A 21,909-nucleotide genomic window follows, 5' to 3' on the forward strand; every position below is an offset into this window, starting at 1 on the left:
CAGTTTTCATGATTGATAAGATTTCCATGTTACAGTTGGCAAACTCAACCAATGGCAAGTACTTCTCCCATTGATCCTTTGCTTCGAGAGCATAACACTTTAGCATATCCAAAATAGTGAGGTTGGCAATCTCACTTCGCTCATCTGTTAGAGGATGATAAGCCGAAGAAAAATTCAGCTTTGTTCCCATGTTGTCAAAAAGTGCTCTCCAAAAGAAACTAGTAGTCCGAGGATCTCTATCTGCTACAATGGATTTGGGTAATCCATGATGCTTGAAAATCTACTGAATAAACAATCTTGCCATATGATTAGCGTGGATGGTCTTCTTCACTGGAATGAAGTGGGCTTGCTTACTGAACCTGTCAATAATAGTCCATATTCCATCATTCCCGAATCTTGACTTTGGCAATCCAAAGATGAAGTCCATAGTTATACTTTCCCATGGAATGTTGGGAATTGGCAAAGGTTGTAACAATCTTGCGGGTTTTTGTCAATCAAACTTGACCTTCTGACAAACCAAACATTCTTGAACATGTTTCTTTATTTCCTTTCTCATGCTAGGCCAAAAGAAATAACTTTCCAAGGCCTGAGTTGTTATGATACCTCTATGTCCCATATAAGGTGGGACATGGCATTCTTCCATTACTTTTGGTCTCAATTTCTTGGTCACACATAAACGGGTTTGCATCATAAGAAACCCTTACTTGATGACATAAGAAGTCCCCAAGTCTCCATTCTGCAACCTGTCCCAAATGTCCTTGAAATCTTCATCTGTAGCATAAAGATCTTTCATAGTGAAGTCCAAATGATATCCCATAGAAATTGCATGGGTCATGGGTCTTCGAGATAGGGCATTTGCTACCTTGTTGTCTTTCCCACGAGTATGCATAATCTGAAAATGAAATTGGGCCAAATAGCTAGCCCATCTTATATGCTTTTTTGATATCTTAGGTTGAGACCTAAAATACCTAAGACTTTGATGATTTGTCTTTATAACAAACTCAACACCCATAAGATAGTGCTTCCAAATCTTCAAGGCATGAATTATAGGCATCAATTCTTTTTCGTTTGTGGGTGTGGTCTTTTCGGCTCCTTGAAGTTGTCGACTCTCATAGGCCACGGCATGGCTCTCTTGGTTCAAGACTGCTCCAATGCAATCTCCTGAAGCATCACACTCTACCATGAATGGCTTCGACAAATCTGGAATAATCAATACCGGTCCTTTGCTAGCAGAAAACTTTAGTGCTTCAAAGGATTCTTTTTTAGGTTTGGCCCACCGAAATCCCACGGCTTTCTTTGTCAAATCATTTAGTGGACTTGCTACCACAACAAACCACTTGATGAACTTCATGTAATAAGAGCATAAGCCAAGGAAACTTCGAACTGCATGCACACTAGTCAACTCTGGCCATTCCACAATAGCCTTGACCTTTTCTGGCTCCATCCTGACCCCTTCCTTGGACACTATATGGCCCAAGTACTAAATCTCTGACAAAAAGAACTCACTCTTCTTGCCATTCACATACAACTTGTCTTCCGCAATTCCTGAAATACCGTATCCAGGTGCTTTTGATGCTCTTCTTCGTTCATTGAATGCACAATAATGTCATCAAAGAAAGTAGCTGCAAACATTCTATGTGCTCGGAATATTCTTTCCATCATTCGGTTGAAGGTAGCCAGGGCATTGGTAAGACCAAAAGGCATCACCAAACACTCATAGAGTCGAAAGGTAGTCCTGAATGCGGTCTAGCTGTAAACTTTCTATGTGCTCAGAATATTCTTTCCATCATTCGGTTGAAGGTAGCTGGGGCATTGGTAAGACCAAAAGGCATCACCAAATACTCATAGAGTCCAAAGGTAGTCTTGAATGCGGAGTCCTGAATGCGGTCTTGTGAATGTCCTCTGGAACAATCCTGACTTGATGGTATCCACTCTGCAAGTCAATCCTGCTGAAAATACTGGCTCCATCCAATCTATCCAAGATATCATGAATCCTAGGAATAGGAAACCTATTCTTTACAGTGATCTTATTAAGAGTCCTGTAATCAATACACATACGCCAAGAACCATCCTTTTTCTGAACCAATAAGACTGGGGAGCAAAAAGGTGATGAGCTAGGTCGAAACAAACCCTTTTCCAAAAGCTCGGTCACTTGCTTCATAATCTTCTCTTGTTGAGCCTGACTCACTCGATAAGGTCTATTAGGAGGTGAGCTTCTTGGCATGATGTCAATCTTATGATCTTTTGGTCTCTTTGGAGGTAGCTCTCCTGGAAGAGTATCTGCAAAACAATCCTCACACTTCTTTAGGAAATCCTTCCTTCCATGATCAAGAGTTGAGAGTGACTCATCACCCTCAGATTACTTTGGATCTCTTACATATATCAAGTACAAGGAAATAGATTGCTTTATTGCTTTAGGAACTTGTACATGACTAATGAGTGGAATGGAATTCCCCTTAACTCCTGTATCAAAAGTTACATTCTTGCCTTTAAAAGGAAACCTAATCTTATTTCAAGCCCAATCCATGGCCGGGTCTATCTTCTTGTGCCAGGGCATACCCAAAATCACATCACAATGTCCAGCTTTGCTAACAACAAAGTTCTCATGATCCACATAGTCTCCAATCTGTAAGCGAAGCTTTCCCAAAATAGGAGTCACCTCGGCTGACATTCCTTCAAAAGCGGCACCTGTTGTAATAGGAGTTCCGAACCTATCCGGAGGGAGGTTCATGGCTTCAACCACTCGTGGATGGATGTATTGGTGGGTAGCACCACTATCGAAGTGGATAAGTACTGGTTGGTTTGCGACTTTGCCCCAAGCTTTGAAGAGTTTAGGTAATGCATTACTTTGGGGCGATTTGGCTTCTTAATTTGGTTTATAAGGACACTTTACAACCATGTGACCTTTCTTTCCACAGCATTTACCTTCTTTGACATGCTTCTCGAGTTGCTTGCGGGATAGCTTCTTTTGGTACAATGGGGGTTTATCCTCATTTTTGTTCTTCTTTTCTTGAGGCTCGTTCCTTGATTGAGATCCCCCTTTGAACTTCTTCTTTTGGGACGAGTCTCGATTCTCATTCTTTGATTTGCCCACCATCCAAAGTATATATAGAGCTTTGGCTTGCAAGGCTTTGTCTTGGGCTTCTTCCAAGATTTTAGGTCCCATTATATAGACTGCTTGCAAAAGCTTTGGTTGCAATCCATTGACAAACTTTCACATTTCCATCAATGGTGGGATAGGAGTATATGAGGTAAACTTCAATGAGACGGCTGAAAAGTTATTAAGATATGTTGCCACACTTTCTCTCGTCTTTTACTTTACCTCATCCCATTCCTTTTGTAAATCTGCCTCAAAGGTTGCAAGAAGGAACTTCTTGTTGAACATGGTTTTGAAATCAGCCCATGAGGTAGGCTCGGTCCCATCTTGGACTACTTTTAGCCACCAATTCAAGGTGGCATCTTTTAAGTGCATACGGACCGTGCAGAGTTTGGACTTTTCGTAGAAGTCTTCTCCTCCAAACGCGGCGTCAAACTGCTTGATGAAGGATAGAGCTTTCTGGGTGTCTCACTTTCCATAAAAGGTATCAAACTTTACACTTTTCTCTCCCAGCTTAAAGTCCGCTTTGCCGGTTGAAGGCTCCTTTGCCTCCTCCTCTTTTGCTAGGCCTGAAGAGGCTGTATCTGATGGAGCGGGTCTAGGGGTAGCTTCCCTCCGTCCTCCATGAGTGATGGATCGGGTGACTTTGGGTTCTTCTCCAATGGTAACTCCTTTACCTCATAAGTATACTTTGGCGGCTTCTACACCTTTAGCTTCGGTGGTCTGGTCTTTGATAAAGTCTTCGAACATCTGAGCTCTTTTGTAGTCATGTTCCTTCTTGGCTCTTCAAGCTAGGAACTACGGTCTCATGAGAGACAGATTGGTGGCCTTGGATCCCTCTTTGATGCTTTGGGTTGGCTTTATAGTTGCTCCCTTCTTGAGGCCCTTGGTCTCCCTCAACTCTCGACATGGTTCTATCACCCTAGAAAAGATTTCTTCAAGAGAAATCCTTGCTTTGATACCACTGTAAGCCCAACGGAGCGTGCAGGGACAGATGCAACCACGTGTACGAGAGATACAGATAGAGAGAGAGAAGGGGAAGAGAGATGGGAATAGGGGGTTTCACCCAATATGCCACGCTGAGCGGGGAACGGGCCCCGCCCCCTCTTCAGGAATTTATTTCAGGAACAATCCACGGGCTTTTCCAAGCCAGGACTAATACACAAATGAATACAATATCAAACAAAAGTGTCGATGTCGAGATCAGGCCGAGTTGATGTCGAGGCACAAGATAACTGATGCCGAGCTCACCATGAGGATGACCGACAAGAGACTTACAGCGGGCTAGTACCGAAATTCTTTGTTTGATGTTCCCAAATAGTAGTCCCCTTCTTCTCAGGGTTCGAAAGAAATTGATGGTGGTGGAACTCTTGGTGACGGGCGCTGATACCTGTGTCTTCAGAAGGTAGCAAATAGTATACAAAAGCTGTATACTGGATAGAGACGATACTGTTAACAACATTATTCATCTCCTGGTAGTGTGCCCAAGTTGTGTATCAGGGGTGCCCAGATTTATCCCGAGCAGCACCTTATTTTTTCCTCATGTTTAGGCTCTTGGTTGTAGGGTTGGCCACCCATTATCACATGTTTATTTTTTGTCCAGTCGTGAGTCTTTTCTGGAGCAAGTCGGCCAGCTTATCTTGGGGCTATATAAGGCTTGCCTCCTTCTCATTTGTACTCACCTTGACAGGGGGTTCTAGGCCCGGGTCCTCCCTCAGAGGAGTAGTTCATCATGCCCACACATACGGGGACCACCCCTTGCACAGGGCTGATTGTATCATTGCTTCTTCATCATTATGCAGATTTGTTTTCTTTCTCTCTGTGCCTTTGTCTCACGCTTTCCGCTGCGCACTTTTGACATGGTATCAGAGCACCGGGTTGAGGCTCTTCTACAGAAGGTGTTCTGGCGTTTTTTAGAGAGAAGGATTTCTGCGTTTTTTTGATGCTGCTCGTTGCAGAGGAGGATGGAGCGTTTTTCTCCAGCATAGGTACTCTCATGGCTGTATATTCTGCAGATATGGGGCAGCAAGCAGGGGAGACACCATGGCTGCATTTTCTGCAGATCTAGGGTAGCAAGCAGGGGAGACACCTATGGATGTGTTTTCTGCAGATATGGGGCAGCAAGCAAGGGAGACACCCTGGCTGTGTTTTCTGCAGATTTGGGGTAGCAAGCAGGGGAGACACCTATGGCTGTGTTTTCTGCAGATATGGGGCAGCGAGTAGGGCAGACACCCTGGCTGCGTTTTCTGCAGATCTGGGGTAGCAAGCAGGGGAGACACCTATGGATGTGTTTTCTGCAGATCTGGCGCAGCCAGAGGAGGTGCTGAAGGTGCTGTGTTTTCCTCTTCCCTCTCTTCTTCTTGGTACACGTGCTGCTGGCTGTTTATAGCAGCGTTTTTTGCATTATCTCATCTCCGTTCTTGGAGGCTCAGACTTATGCACGGGCACTGACCCTCGCTCAGGATCAGGAATTGATGCTGAATGGAGGTAAGCCCAAGCAGGACAATAATCCTAAGCCCTAGAAGCAGTCATCTATCTAGTAGTCATCTACCTAGGGTAAGGGGGGCTCAGAGCAGCAAAGACCAAAAGAAAAATTTTCAGGGTCAATCGGGCAATAAGAAGGATTCTACCCCCAAAAAGACTCCTGCGGAAAAAGCTAATGAGGGCATCACGGGAGGTTACCTCCGGCCAGATGAACAGACACGGTACATGACAAAGAACAACTGTTTTTTTTTGCCACATTGTGGGACATGGGAAGAAAGATTGCACTAAGTTTCAGGCTGAAAAGTCTGCCAAGGCATCCACTTCCACAGTAGTGACTATAGCATCCCCATGCACACCTCTGCCATCAGCCTATGGTTTGTGAGGCCAATGCACGTGATGAAATGCATTTTGGGGAAAGGAGTTGGGAATTTTGGATGATCATGAGTAGTTTGGCATGCCATGCTCTATGGTTGCATAGAAATTCCATTGTCTACTAAACACATTTCTTTCATTTCTTTAGTGAGATTTGGAATTGAGCATGACTAGAGATACATGATTATGTTCATGATTAATTTTTTTATAATATATGCCTCTGAAATTGTTATTAATATACACCTCTGAAAATATTAAAACTACTCCCCTATATAAAGATGATTTATTCTTTTTCCATGTTTTATTTCAAACTCCCATAAAAAAAAGCACAAGTCTTGCCTATTTGCAAGGTAGGCCAATGTAACTTTTAAAGAGCAACGGTTACATAAATGGTGGGTTGGGCATTGGCCTTCAAAAGCCTTATTTGTGTCTTTGGTGTTTAGCTCCTTAAATCTTGGTACTGTGCTTGTATATGAAGGCTGGTTCACATGCAAAGAGATCTTAATATGTCTTGCTTAGTCTATTTTCTTGTGCTTAAGAGCCGGTTTATCAAGAATGGTTTGGTATGGTTTTGTAGACATAGGCCCATTGGTGGAGAAAAGCAACGATCCGAATTTGGGTGAACTAGAAGATGTTGCAGAGGTGGTGAGACTTCTTGACGCAGCATGCAGAGACGTAGGGTTCTTCTATGTGGTAGGATGATCATTTGTGTGATATCATGTTTCAGTGATTGGTGTGGTGTAATGGTGTTGCGATATGAGCTTTGGTAGCTTTCTGTAACTGTTCCTTTTTTTTAAAAACTTGAAGATGCAATGTACAATGAATGTATTATTATCTTTATACTCAATTCAAGCTTTGAAAAAAGAGTCAAATAATTAGAAAATGGTTCAGTCAGCGAAATCAGAATGTTATACTTGAATCAAATATCTCAAGATTGGAGAGGATTGGGCGAATTAATTACCAGTAGATGTAATGCTAAATGGGTTGCCAAACGGAGAAGAAGACGAAGAGATGGCTTTTATTATTTATATAAGCTGTTGCAACTGTGTGGTATCTCATCTTGTATAGATCTAGGCAAGCCATAATCACATTTCTGTGCTTAACTGAAGAACTTGGATATTGTTAGAGAACCTAACATAGAACATTGTTTCTTTGCAAAGGGTCTACTTCACCTATTCAATGCGTATCCATTTGTGCATTGAGTGTAGCAAAAGGCTGAGGCCCATCCTAGCCATTTATTTGTAGATCACATACAACCTGAAGTGGGCTTATAGGTTGGGGTTTACTAGGATATGAAAAGAGAGCCATCTCTAGAAGTCAGCATTTACAAATCACCCCTCTACCACTGATGATTCGGATGAGGTGTAGAAGGTTGAGATATTACTAGAGTGGAGGAAGCTCACTGATTTGACTCGCCTGCGAGCTCCGCTCCTCCCCCCCCTCGCTGCTTCTCGCCATCGCGCCTCACTCTCCCCCCCGCCAGTCCTCCGCTGTCTCCTCCGCCCTCTCCCCCGCCTTCTTCATCGCGCCCCTGTACGCCATCTCTCCACCGCCTTCTGCCTCGCGTAACCCCCCCGCCTTCACTCCCCCGCCTCCCTCCTCTTTTCCGCTTTCTTCCCCCCCGCCTTCTCTTCCTTCGCCACCTTCCTCGCTGCCTTCCCCGCCTCTCCCCCCGCCGTTTGTTTCCTTCCCCCATCCTTTTTCCTCCGCCTCTCTAACCACCTTCGCCTCCCTCTCTCTTCTCTCCCCCGCCACCTCTCCCCCCTCCGCCTTCTCTCTCCTCCCTTCCGTCTCGCCCCTCCGCCCACCGCTAACTCCTCCCCGCCTCAGCTCCCCCCCCCCCCCCCCCCCCCCCCCCCCGCCGCCCCGCCCCCGCTATCCTGTAGCCCTCCGCTTCTCTTTTTTCCTCGCAGGGCTGTGTCCCTCCCGTTGGTGACCCCGGTTTCTGGCTTTTTCCCTCTGGAGGACTCCATGGAAGCCGCTCCGACTAACCCTGCCGATTCCGGTCTCCGTCTGGAGTTCACAGCTGAAGATCTTCAGTTGTTTGTTTCCACAGTTTCCGCTCTTGAGGCCTCCTCCTTGGTCTGCAAGATAGTGGGTAGCCGTCCGATGCGGAGAGAGCTTCGCGACCTTCTGCAAGGCAGCCTTGTTGGCGTGCCCGCCAAGATCGTCGGCGTGGATTTTTTGGGACGTGGCTACTATCAGGTGGATTTTGAGTCCCCACAGGCAGCTCAGATGGTGCTGGCTCGGAGCCCCATTGCCCTCCGCTCTTCCCGGGCGTTCCTGGCGCGATGGACTCATGGTTTCGACCCCGCTTCTGACCCGCTAGCAGGCGCGACAGGTTTCCCCGTCACTATCTGTTTTCCTGGACTCCGTAGGGAGTACTTGCCCCTCTTGTCATCCATTGGCAAGGCGTTCGGGCAGGTGGTGGAGACGCCTCAGACAGCGGCTTCAGTGATTGCTCGGGCAGCAGGACTCCCGGCCATTCGGGTTGTGGTTCTGTCACCGGAGTCCCTCCCGAAGACGATCCTTCTCCCTTGTCTTTCTGGAGGACATATGATACAGCGCGTGGAGTATTCGGGCCTCCCCGGCCAGTGTTACATATGTCGGGAGATGGGCCATCTCGCACGCGCCTGTCCCCGCAAGGGGGCTCATCCTTCACGTTATGCCGCCTCCGGACCCCCTGCAGGAGACCCGAGGGGTGGCCATCCACTTCAGAGACCGGACATCCCTGGCTCGTCACAGCAGGCGCCATCATCTGACGAGCAGGCCCCGGCGGAGGATGCCGCGCAGTCCCAGGAGGCTGGCGGATGGTAGGAGGTTCGCCGGCGGAAACGCCCGGCCCGCAGGGACCGTCGTCGCAGACGCCAGCAGGCAGCATAGGCTGGCGGACAGGCGACTCCGGCTGGCGTACAGGCACCTATCCGCACTTATGCTCTTGTCAGGGATAGGCGGCCAGCAGGTCCCACCCCGATGGACGAGGATTCAGACTCAGTGCCCGTTGAGGCCGCTGGTGGAGCCTCCCACGTGGAGACCCCGCTCCCGCCTCCCCCCGCGGGCCCCCCCCCCCCTCCTTGGAGCAGATTCCTGAGGATCCTGGGCCGCACTCTTCGACCCCCGGCTCCCCTTCCCCTCACCCGGAGAGCACTCCTTCCACCCTCCCTTCTCCCCCCCCAGCCCCCCCCCCTCCCGCCTCCCCTGGCGGCTCCCCCTGACACCTATCCTCTGGCAGATGCCTCTCCATCCTCTCCTCGCTCTCCCTCCTCCTCGCCACGAGCCCCCATCCCTCCCTCGGCCTCTCCAGGATACTTCGCCAGACCACCCACTGCCCCGGGGCAGCGCAGCTGGGTAGGCCAGAGCTCAGTCCAGCGGCTGTTCCACCGCCATTCCGGGCCGGTGGAGATGGCGATCCTCGCCTCGCCCGCCACAGAGTTCTCTCCAGCCTCCCCTGGGGGGCCCCCGCGAGTGATGGGGCTACCAGTGGATTACGGTTTTTTCAGGTGCCTCCAGCTGGACGCTGGCCCGTTCGAGACACTGGTCGCGCCCTTGCGAGTTTGCGTGGTGTGCCATCCCTCTCGTTCTCCCTCTGTGGTGAGCAGCATGGTGGCTTTCTCCTTTCCTCTCAGTGTTGCCCCAGACACAGCATGGGATTGCAACTCTGTAGAGGAAGTTTTGCGTGATCAGATACTGGAGTTTTCTCACCACTTCAGTGACTTGGGGCTCACGGACCTATTGCAGACCCGATTACACTCAGCCCGCATGAGCTTGTTTGGTATAGGAGACTGGCGGGCGGATCCGGTCCACACCTCAGTTGAGGCGGTGCTTCTGATTCTCCTCCATGCCGCCCCGAGGGTGCAGCCTACCTTTAGATACATATATGCAGAGGATTGGTCTCACGCCTATGCCCTGGACAGGGCGAAGGCGGAGTGGGGCTGGACACAGAGACAGGTCACCCTCTTTTTGGAGAGACTCCGCACCCGGACAGACAGTGATTATTCTCCCTCCAAGCCGGTGCCCAAGACTCACAGAGTGGAGGGCAGATCATCCGGGCCGGCTGAGAGGGGTGAGCCAGTGGAGGCTGCTTCACTTGCCATAGCTCATCCATGAGGATCCTCTCATGGAACATCCAGGGTCTCGGTGGACATCGCTGCTACATTGGCCGGGGCAGACTTCGCCAGGAGATCCAGAGGGCTCTCGTTGGAGGACCCATAGATATCCTTTTCATCCAGGAGCACCACCTTTCTGCCGGGCGTACCCGCACCTGCGGGAAGATCTTGCCAGGCAGGAGTCACACTTTTTGGTCACCGGCATATGGCTCCCAGGGGAACCAAGGTGGAGTATGCATCTCAGTCAGCGAGCAGCTTCTATCCGAGGTTGTGGACTCTGGCATTCTGGTCCAGGGTCGTGCGCAGTGGATCATCCTTCGGGTTGGGGAAGACCGCATTGGCTTCCTCAACTTCTACGCCCCTAATGGGGCGACCGGGAGAGCCGAGTTCTGGAGCACCATTAGGCAGTCCCTCCCCCTGGCAGACCACTGGTGCCTTGGAGGGGATTGCAACATGCTGGAGGATGCAGAGGACAGGATGGGGGGCAGCCATGAGACCATTCATGGGCCGGAGCTCGCTGCCTGGGAGGAACTAGTGCTTCAGGTGAGAGGCCAGGATCCGTGGACTCTCCCGGAGTTTGGCAGGTTGCAGGGGAGTCTATCTTTCTCGCGCTCGGATAGACGGGCCACAGGAGTTAACCTATCCCGCATCGACAGGTTTTACATTGATGAGTGGGCCTGTGATAGAGGTGGCACAGTGGGCACACTTGCAGGCTCCTCGTTTTCAGACCACTATCCAGTGCTTCTCCAGATCGAGGACCCCACGAGAGGAGAGCAGGGCCAGAGCGTCCGGATTCCAGATTGTCTCATAGAGGAGCCCGAGATTGCGATCAGAGTTGAGCAGGTCTGGCAGGAGCTGCAGTTCAGGAGAGGATCGGCAGCCAGCGATCTTGCCAGTGGCTTGCAGGAGATCAGCCAGATGCTCAGACAGGCTGCCTTGGACCGGCTGGAGGCCTTCAGAGAGCAGGAGAGGAGCCTACGGAGGAGTCTAGCGTCCCTCCAGAGACTCCAGGAGAGGGATCCTACGAGCCCTTGGATCTCAGAGCAGATGGAGTCAGCTCGCACGGAGATCAGATCCATCGAGGAGAGGAGGGTGGAGTTCCGATTCCATGCTCGGGCTTCCTTTTGGACACAGGCTGGAGACAGAGTGATTCGAGATTTCTTTGAGGCGACAGGGCCTCGCTTCAGACGAGAGGGTCTCAGGCGTCTCCGGCAGGCTGATGGCCAGGTTGTGGTGGATCCCCCCAGGGTTCGGGCTATAGCCACAGATTTTTACAGGGACCTTCTCTCTGCTGAGCCAGCAGATGACAGGGTGAGAGAGGCTCGGGAGGCAGTCTGGAGCTTCAGGAGACCGGTTGTGCCGGCCCATTTACAGCACTCCCTTCTCTCCCCCTTCTCGGATACGGAACTGGAGGAGGCTCTTCAGGCATTACCTCGGGGCAAATGCCCAGGAGAGGACGGTCTTTCGGTGGCTTTCTTCCAGAGGTACTGGGGCCTCTTACACAGGGGCTTCAGATTGGCATTCCAGGAGATTATGGAGTCAGGAGTCATGCCGGACAGCATGGCTGAGGGGTTGATCCACTTGATCCCCAAAGAGGGAGGAGACAGACTGGAGATTAGACAGTGGAGACCGATCACCTTGCTAGGCACGGCCTACAAGGTCCTAGCTAAGGCGATCAGCAAGCGGCTTCAGCCTCACCTTCCGGACATCATCCACTCCACGCAGACTGGCTTCATCCAGGATAGGAGCATTCTGGATAACATTTTCTCTTTCTGGGAGGCTATGGCTCTGGCTAGATTTCGACAGGAGGATCTGGCAGTGCTCCTCGACTTCGAGAAGGCATATGATCGGGTGGACTGGGCCTTCTTGGAAGGCACTATGGAGAGGATGGGCTTCCCCCCTCAGTGGATCCGTGGGGTCTCTGCACTCTACTCATCGGCTCATAGCCAGGTGCTGATACAGGGCGTGCGCGGAGAGAGGTTCTAGCTCTCGCGCTCGGTGCGGCAGGGGTGCCCCTTGGCGCCCTTTCTTTTTCTTTTTGTGGCGGAGGCCATGAGCACTTTTTTGACGGCACAGGATACAGGTTTGCGGGGCCTCCAGCTTCCCATCCGCACCTCGGAGGAGCTCCTAGACTCGGAGTTTGCGGATGACACTGTTGTCTATCTTCAGGGAGGTGAGGAGAACCTCCGCCGCTTCGCCTTAGCCATGGACAGGTTTTGCAGAGCTTCGGGCGCTTTGATCAACTGGCACAAGTCGTGTGGGCTGTGGGTCAGCTCTATGCCCCCCCCGACTTGGAGGCCAGTTGACGGTTTTCAGTGGCTGCCCCCCGGCACTACAGTGCGTTATTTGGGATGTTATGTGGGCATTGACATATCTCTGGAGCAGCAGATAGCCCCCCTTCTTCTGAGCATTCGGAAGAAGCTTCTGTATTGGAGTACCGCTCGTTTATCTCTGGCTGGCCGAGTAGTTGTGGCCAACCAGGTTCTGCTTGCTACTATGTGGTACATCACTTCTTGCTGGGCCTTCTCTCGGGCATGCATTGGCCAGGTGCAGAGGCTCATCAGGAACTTTCTTTGGTCCGGTGGCGACGGGCGGCCCGCCAGGGCCAAGGTGGCATGGGCGGTGATCACTCAGCCGAGGGAGAGAGGCGACCTGGGCATTGTTGATCCTATTTGCCAAAGCCGAGCATTGCTTGGCAAGCTGGTAGTTCGTGGCCTCCTGCCAGGCGCTGAGCCGTGGAAGGAGTTTCTTGTTTCCAGGATGCTCAGCCGCACCCCTTCTCTTAGCGGCCCCTGGACCCCCAGCATCAGGTGGATCTTTACAGAGCAGCGATCCAGAGGCGTGGGCCTTGGCTTCGAGGAGCGTTTTGCAGCTAGCCTTCTGAGGGCCTGGTCGCATCTGAGGCCGTCACTCTTCCAGACTCCTCCGGGCACCGATGAGGAGCGCCTGAGGCAGCCATTGATCTGGAACCCCTTGATTCGACTTCCCAGTGGCCATATGGTTGGATCGCGGTCTCACGTGTCGTGGGGCCCGTTGAGCTCCGGCCCAGCCCAGTCCCTAGACGACTGGATATGTTTTCAGCAGCTGCCTCTAGAGGCTCAGGAGAGGAGACTCAGTGGGATGAGGGGCAGAGAGTTGATGAGACAGGACATTGAGGCGGCCATCCCCCGGGAGTGGCGGACCCCAGTACAGGACCCTCCACCTCCACAGTGGATGGGTGTCTTTACTCGGCATGAGATCCTTCTAGCGGTCTGCGGCACAGCGGAGAGAGTCGCCCCACTCACTTTCGAGGTGGGAGAGGGTGGCCAGCTTCAGAGGACACGACTAGATTTGGATGGGCTCCAGGGTTGTATTCTTCAGAGGGTGCGGGTGGTCGGCTTTCATCAGAGACAGTGGCATGTAGACCCCTCACCGGCCTCGATAGGGGAGGACTGTTCTTGGAGATTATGGGCTTGGGACAGCAGGCCTCTTATTCGCCTTCAGTGGGATCCAGGTGAGTGGTTTTGGCGAGATCCCTACTTGGCCCCTACCAGCCCAGGCATCCCCTTTTTTCAGTACACAGCGAGGCTGGGGCGGCGGATTCAGAGGCACAGGATAGCGAGCACCCCGGCGGCGGCCGTGCATTGGCGGCGACAGGGGCTCTCCCCTGCCTTTCTTAGGGACTTCTGGCAGCGCCTTTGGGCCAGCTTCCGGCCCCGGAAGGTGACGCTTTTTCTCTGGCTCACAGCGCATAGAGGACTGGCTGTGGGGGCTTGGCTAGCTTTTGGCAGACACCCAGCGTCCTGCCCTCGGTGCGGCCATGCACAGGAGTCGCAGCGGCACTGCTTATGGGATTGCCCACAGGCACAGCAGGTCTGGCAGCGCGCTCTCAGGATGGTTTTTGCAGGCTCACTAGGTGAGATGCTGGTGACGTGGGGTGCGGTGGCTTGGGCCACGGACAGCGGCCCGGCCCTTGGATATGAGGACGTCCCTGGCAGTGCGACCATCCAGGTCTCTGACAGGGCGATCGCCGATGGCGGTGGTTCCGACGCCAGACTTCTCTTCGGCAGCCCCTCAGGAGGGGGTCGGGCACAGATGGGAGATGATCAGCAGCATGACGGCTTGGCACATATGGAGAGCCCGATGCAGGGAGGCCATTGACCGCCAGGCGACTCCACCGGCGGAGGTCATACAGGCCCTCTGGGTGGACATCATCCACACCTTGAGAGGACACTGGGGGAAACTCCAGGGCGACTCGGATCGCATGAGAGGGCGCCGCAAGGCTTTCCTCCGCACTTGGCAGCCTGGCCCTTTCCTCACCGCGAGGGGCGAGGATGTCACTTGGCACTACAGGCCTCCAGTCTGGCTTTTCTCACCTCCCATATGTACTACTAGGTAGCCCCCCCCAGAGAGCGGCCAGCCACGGGGGTGGAGCTCAGGAGTTCACGTTGTTTTTATCCCTCCTTGCGAGGTGAGCTTTGTAGCCTTATGGCGTTTTCTCATTAACTGATAGAAGGATCTTTTTCCCGGAAAAAAAAAAAAAAAGGTTGAGATATTACTTCCAAGGTAATGTTTAAAAAATAACCATGCTTACAGCCTCTTTTGCATAATAAGCTCTTCCCATTTGGTTTTCTCCGAACCCATAACTACATTGTTGGAACCTAACCAATCCCTCTGTCTGACCACCATGTTAAAGTCCCCAGCCATGATCCATGCTTTCTGATTGTCAAGACCACAAATCCATTCCCACAGCTCCTTTCTTTCTTTAGATGAGTGTGCTCTGTACAATCAGCCATCATTGTGGGGTTCCATGAGTTATGTACTATTGTCATCACCCCACTGTAACCATACTCCAACCCCGTAAAAAATCTTGATTCTCTTGAATCTCTGCTTCCTCTTAGCTTTCTTACCATTCATTTATGTGATCCCAAAATGCATCCCGCTTATGTCTAGCATTCAATCCTTTAACATTCCAAGAGCATCCTGATAGTCCCATGCACTTTATTGTGGTCCAATACTCTCTCATCTCCCTCTTCAGAATTTCTTAGGACCTCCGTGCTATGAAGTTTTGAGGGCGTTTCCTGCATATCAAACTCCTCCTGACCAAGGATTTCAAATGCATTCCTCACATAGATAGGGGGGGCTGAAACGGTTCTGTTTTTTATAATTCCCCTGTTGAAGCCTATGACAGAGTCCATTGGTCATTTCTTAGCAGAGTGCTTGCCAAGTTGGGTTTTGGACCCTTAATCTCAAACATTATTTATGTGCTCAGCTTTGGTGCTAAGTCAAGTCTTATGCTCAATGGCTTTGTGGTTGGCTCATTCAACCTTAAAAGATCGGTCAGACAGGGCTACCCACTTGCTCCATTGTTATTTGCTATAATTTCTCATCCTTTGATTCTAGCTCGAGTTGGTAGCTGCTGAAAATCAAATAAAAGGTCTACAAGTGAATGATGAACAACAGATGGTGATTCAATGCTTTGCTGATGACTCACTTCTCTTCTTGGATGCATCCAATGAAAATGTTAGAAAGGCTTTGGCAATTGTACAAGTCTTTGCAGATGCATCTGGCTCCAAATGTAACATTCACAAGTCAAGGTTAATCAGTTTAACCGAGGATGAATCCTTTGATGTAACCAAATGGGGATGCCAAGTTGTGAACAAAGGCCAAATCTTTAGACATTTGGGATGCCCCATGGGAGTGGATGTCTCAGGTAAAGACATAGCAAACTGGCTTATGGACAAATTCATAGCCAAATTTAGAGCTTGGGATAACGTATATCTTCCCTTTCATTCAAGGGTAGTAATAGTAAACATGGTGTTGTTGGCATTCTTGCACTTCTTTACTCCTTGTATAGATTTTACAGCTTGCCTCTGGAAGAGAGCTCTAAGCTATGCTAAAGCTTTTCTATGGAAGAATAAGCAGGGCAAGAGACCATGTTCCTTCCTGGCATGGTAGAAGGTGTGTAAACCCAAGAAGGATGGGGGAATTGGCATCCTAGACATGGAAACACATGCAATCGCGAGAATGCCAAAAATGTTGACTTCCTTTCTATAGCAGAGTCAACATTGGACTAGGATGCTTAAAGAGCTTTCTCTGTATATGACTGTTAGTTGGCAAGGCAAATGGAGGGGACTCTCTTGGATTGATAAGATTTTTTCCCATGCTCCATTTGTCTTTAAAAATATGCCCTTTGCTGAATTTCTGATTAAGAAATGGAAGAGGATCATTCCCCTCATTCAATGGCAAGGATCTCCCAGAATCGCGGGAAATTCACTATGCATGTATAATGTTTGGTGGTCCCCAGTTTTTTTCCCTCCGTTAGCCCTCATTGAGCCCAAAGTGAGCAAAAGACTCAACAACAGAGGGATAAGCAGATTTGAGGATTTCTGGGATGGTCCTGTTCTGGGGTGGAGAGATGATGAACATCTATCTGTCATGTATGGTCTCTCAAGATTTGATAAGAATCATCTTTATGTAATTATTGGTAAGCTCAAGACGCTAACTATCAATACTTCTCAGCTCACGGAAAGGTGGATCAAAGATTGGGGGTGGACAGATGGACTTCCCCTTGGTCGGGAATCAATTGCCAAGTTTTATCAGATGTTAATGCAAGAGAAGAGAGATTTTAAACATTTCAATACAATATGGAAAGTAGCTTGGCCGGACAAATGCTGGGAGTCCAGATGCAGAAGAATTTGGGGATCCAAACTGCCAACACATGCTCAGACTTTTTTGTGGAGAATCATGGTTGGGGCTCTTCTGTTAGGCTGTAAGCTGATGATCAGAAATATGGCCTCAGGGATATGCCCAAGATGCAAAGCAGCCATCGAGGATTTCAAGCATGCCTTTTGGGATTGCCCGGCATTAAGATCCTTTTGGACACAGCTCTCTAAATGGGGGGGGGGGGGGACATTTTTGGGCTGCAATGTACATGGTCCCATTGGGTTCTAGGTAAAAAAAAACAGGTCCAGCAGAGGAGAGTAATAGCCTTTTTGGATTTGCAAGATTTACATGCCTGTGGGAGATTTGGTCTACGAGGAACACTTTGGTCTTTGTTAATGATGGCATGCAAAGTGTAGATCCTAAGAAAGTGAAAGCTAACATTGCTAGTCTGGTGAGTGTAAACAGATGGGAGTCAGATACAATGAAACTACTCACTAAGAGGATATTGGATTGAGCAGTTTCTATGGGTAGTGCTTCTCTTGATTGTTTGAGAAGACTAACCCACAGTTTATATGTACTCTTTTCATATTATTAATATAAATACATCTTCACTAAAAAAAAAAAAAATAACGGTGCTACGGCATATTGTAATAATCATAATCCAGTCAGTCCTCTTGTGGGGCTACTTGAGCTCTATATGAGGTGGGCTCAATGTGTTTGTGGGCTGGCTGAGTAGGTGTTGGCTCTTGGGTTTGCTTGTGTGGCCGGTGTTGTTGTCAATGCAGGCTACAGGCTAACGTTTGCTGGTCATTTGAATATATGTTATGTGTGCTAATGAGGTAGGTCAGTAGGTTGTCTGTGATGTGCCCACAGAAGGGGCAAGTTGCAACTGTGTGGGATCCACACAAGTGTGCACACATTATTATCAGTGAAAATATAAAAGTTGGAACTCATGTTTTTGATGTTTTTTTTTTAAATGTGTTTTTTCTTGTTGGTTTGCCTGCAAATGAGTTGAGAAGCAATTGAAAAAGGAACAAATAGTATGGGATAATATGTGAGAGGCAAGACGATGCGGAAAGAGAGGAAGAGGAGGCTAAGTGCTAGGGGGTCATAGGCAGTCTAGGGGAATTGAAAGTTGGTATAGTCACAGGCTTAATAAGTAGGGGGGCTACAAGTATGGGAGAGAAATGAAATGATATATTAACGTCTCTAAGAGGCCATAGTGGCCTATGAGACCAAAACTGAGAGTACATCTGAAGTTGGTGTCTCATCAAAGAGAACAACTAAATGAGACTAAAAAGTACAATAAACTGATCGTCCTACAATTATAAGAAGAGAACTGTAAGACTCCAAGATGATATTGAGTAGAAAATACTGAAAAATGTATATCAGGTAGATCCATGTATGCTGATCAGTTGAAGTGTTGCCCTCTCCTTAGATCAAGTATCTCCGCCATGGGGCTGTCTAGAATGGAGAGGTTGTAGAAGCAAGGTAGGCGCCTCCGATGCCGAGCAATAATGGCTCTGATCTGGCGATGGTGAGGATGCCGTGGTCGGGATCTTGGTGGGCGTGGCCGACGAGCACGACATAAGATAACTGCTCTATCAGTGGTGATTCCCTGGGAGCGTGGTCGGTGCCTTGATGGCCCAATGGAGGAGGTATCAGGAGGTGTGTGGGCTGGGTTGCTGGTGCTGGTCTCGAAGAAATCTGTCAGGGTTCTCTGTCTAGGTACATCATGGCTGGGCCTCCTGTCTGCCAAGAGGGTCTCTTTGTGTCTCCTGAGCTCAAGTAGAAACAATCCCAGGCATCTCTGATCCTCAAACTCCATGACCCTGCGTAACGGCCCAAAACCCTCTCGGAAGAGGCAGTGATATCTCCCTCGGATCTCATAATAGACTGTACATCAGCAAATATAGTGTTCCTCTGTCTCTACCTCCTGGTAGCATAGCTGACAAATGCGGTCATCCACGATCTGATGCACATATCGGCCTGTCTCAATCCGCAGTTGGTGTGATGAGGTCCGGATCTGTCCAATGGCACAATGTATCCCATGTGATAGGTTTACATCCATGTACGCCGGGCGGGTGATAAAATCATCCGGTGAGAGGTGTAGAAAATGGCTCTTGTAATGAGCCATTTTCGTGCCCAAGGGCTCAAGGGGGCTAGTCCATGTCCTCTCTGTGTCCACTCTGATGATATCCATCCTGATCACGCGGTTTTGCTCTGAGCGGGTGAGATCCAAAAATGGACAATCTAGACTGTACTGAAAGGGTGGTAGTGCCTCTATCCGCAAACCATGTAGGTCAAACCATGATCTCATCTGAGCGTACCAACAATGAGTATCTCCATCCTGTACCAACTGTATGGATGAGGTCAATGCCAATCAGGAGTACCTCTGCTGAGGGAGCTCCCATAGCCGCTGTAAAAAGGTAACTGCCTGGAATAGGGCCTCAGTTACTACTGGTGGGGCACCCAGCTCAGCCCGAACAATCTCATGTGGTACTGATGATTTGCTCCGAATCATGCGGGCAACATCATAATCACTGGTCTCTCCATTTGCCTCCATCCCTCATCTGTCCCTCTCTCTGAGATCTGTGATGTATATTGGGCCCCCAAATTGGAGCTCCGTACAGGAGGGTAGGTGTGACAAGCATATCAAATAGCCACAATTTGGTGTGTGGCTCCTGAAACTGTATGTGTGCACACTGCCTCTCAAGTGCCCCCAAGGCTGCATGCCCTCGAGCTAATCTAGCTGCTGCTGCCTCCTTCAGGGAGAAACGCGGTCCTGTGAAAGTAACTCCCAAGTAGACATATGACCTGACGTAGTCTACCGGCTCCCTTCGGAAAGTGAACTGAGGCTCTGATCTCGTCACCCATGCCTGTGTGGTGTTAAACACCATAACCTTGGTTTTCCCAAGGTTCACTGTCAGATCTCTATCCGCACAGAAAGCCGGTAATGCATCCAGGTGTCTCTGTAATCCCTCCGGAGAGTCTGAGATTAGAACAATATCATTAGCATATAACAAGATGGGTATCAACAGCCCTGCCAGGGCATGCCCCTGGGCCTCTCAATCTGTCTGCATAATCAGAGACCGCATCAATGTACAGTCCAAAGAGGGTGGGCGATAGCGGGCATCCCTGCTTCACCCCTATCGTGCTGGTCACCCTATCAGATAGTCCGCCTGGAGCTCGGACTCTGCCTGTCACAGACTCATACAAAGCATATATCCCCCACTGCATATCCTCGGGTACCTCAATATCATGCAATCTGTGCATAAGCCTGGCACGTGGTACGGTATCGAAGGCTTTGCGGGAGTCCACAAAGCAGCAGTATATCCTTCTCTTCTGTGCCCTGCCCTCTTCAATAAGTGCCCTCTTCAAATTGCAAGTGTGTGGGATTCACACGGCAGTGTGCACACAATAGTGAAAATGTAGAAGTTGGAACTCACGGTACTGGCTTTGATGGGAGTTCTGATGTGAAAAGAATGCATTAATTGAAATTTGCTGGATGTTAGAAAGGCAGAGGAGAGAGAGAACTAGGCTGAGGGTGAAGGTGAAGGAAACAAGGTGGGGAGAAGCAACAACATGGAGCTCGGGAAGGAGATGGTGGGGTGCTTAGAGGGTGGCAATGGCCTGCAGATGACAGATGAGTTGAGAAGGAAGGAACAGAGAGTATGGGATAGAATGTGTTTGACGAAGAGGCAGAGAGAGAGAGGAAGAGGAGTCCAAGTGCTAGGGAGTCATAGGCAGTATAGGCATAATGAAAGTTGGCATAGTTGCCGTCTCAAGTAGTAAGGGGGCTACAAGCATGTGAGAAAGAAAGAAGGAAAGAAAGTTCTATTAGTGTCTACAAAAGACCAAAGGGTCTGTGAGACCAAAAGTGTTACATGTGTCCATGAAGTGACAAAATCATTGGAAAAAAAACCCATCTAGAGCTGAGAGAAGAAACAATAGCCCTGTAACTTGTAAGTGCCATTGGTACAATGCTACAATGATACAATGTGAGAGGATCCAAGTGGGTCCTCGAGTTCTATGACTGTATAGAGGCTCTCCCCATCTACCTTGTGGAGGGGCACTCCTGTATCTTTGGAGGATCTCTCGGATCTGAAGCTGTTGGGTGGAGTAGCATCTCCTCAGACCAGTGGTCTCCTCTATCTAGCTCGCTGCACCTGAATTGTTTTCTCTTAGGAGACACCTTTTAGGTGGGGTGGCATTTGTGACACATGCTGTCAGTGTGCACTGCCTGGCCTGTGGAGTAGGGGCATCCGGGCCAATGCTATCTCGAGGTCGTCAGCGAGGGTCTCCATCCTGGGACAGATGAAAGAAACTCTGATGGTGGGCTGTGAGTATATGGTGTTATGTCCCATGTTGTGTAGACACAATGTGGTTAGTGTTAAGAGGCCGGCCAGACATATCTTATAGCAATGTGAACTGGTCACATGGCTATATGGTTGGGATTATGGCTCATTTGTGGAAAAGAGCAAGAGAGCATAATGTATACTAAAATAGCCAATTTGGAGAGCCTTAATTGAACCAAAGGTTGTGATAGCCTTGGTTTGTACTAATCACTCATGTTTTGCATTTAGGAGATCCATTTGTTTTGTAACATTTGGTATCAGAGCGGCCTAAACGCGGAAGGTATGCGATGCACGGGAGGAGGTCTCTGTAAGCTTTTCCGTTTTGCTTTTCATGGATTCCCAAGATTGAGGTATTCTCTATGCTTTTGTGCTAAGGTTGATTTGATGCATACTCGTCGAAGGTACCTCTCTACGCCACGCCTAAGTTTTCAACTTAGGGAAAAGGTGTATGCTTTTTAGGGTTCTACCGATATGTTAGGTTACATGGATTCTGAAATGAAATGAATGAAATGATATATTAACGTCTTCAAAAGGCCAAAATGACCTATGAGACCAAAAAGGTTACAACAATTGGTGGATCTGATACAATGTCTGTGTAAGAAAAGCTAAAAACAACTAAACTGTTGAAATTTGAGAAAAATGATGAGCTATGGTGGATCAAACACTAGAATCAACATGATTAACAAAGTGATTAAGAAATAATTAAGACGTAATTAGTGAATAATTAGCAGATAGATTAATGTAGGCATGGATACTCAAAAACCAGCAAATTCTCATTAGGGCTATGCCTCAATTTATAGAGTTTACATCAAGCATCAAATCCCATTGATTTCTCCATGATTCACTC

The 21,909-nt window shown here is 49.3% G+C and overlaps 1 protein-coding gene across 3 annotated transcripts in view; it reads left to right on the forward strand.

The window, feature by feature from the left end:
• Positions 1 to 21,909, forward strand: part of LOC147617524 (2-oxoglutarate (2OG) and Fe(II)-dependent oxygenase superfamily protein) — a 166,273-nt gene that overhangs the window by 22,454 nt on the left and 121,910 nt on the right. For all 3 annotated transcript variants that reach the window (XM_086775781.1, XM_086775782.1, XM_086775783.1), the window contains exon 2: positions 6,531 to 6,646. In XM_086775781.1, the coding sequence (XP_086631907.1) occupies positions 6,531 to 6,646 (116 nt within the window). The remainder of the gene's footprint in view (positions 1 to 6,530; positions 6,647 to 21,909) is intronic.

Source organism: Cibotium barometz, chromosome 36, assembly GCF_041138505.1.
Source record: "Cibotium barometz isolate CiBa-2024 chromosome 36, ASM4113850v1, whole genome shotgun sequence".
Classification (NCBI taxonomy): Eukaryota; Viridiplantae; Streptophyta; class Polypodiopsida; order Cyatheales; family Cibotiaceae; genus Cibotium; species Cibotium barometz.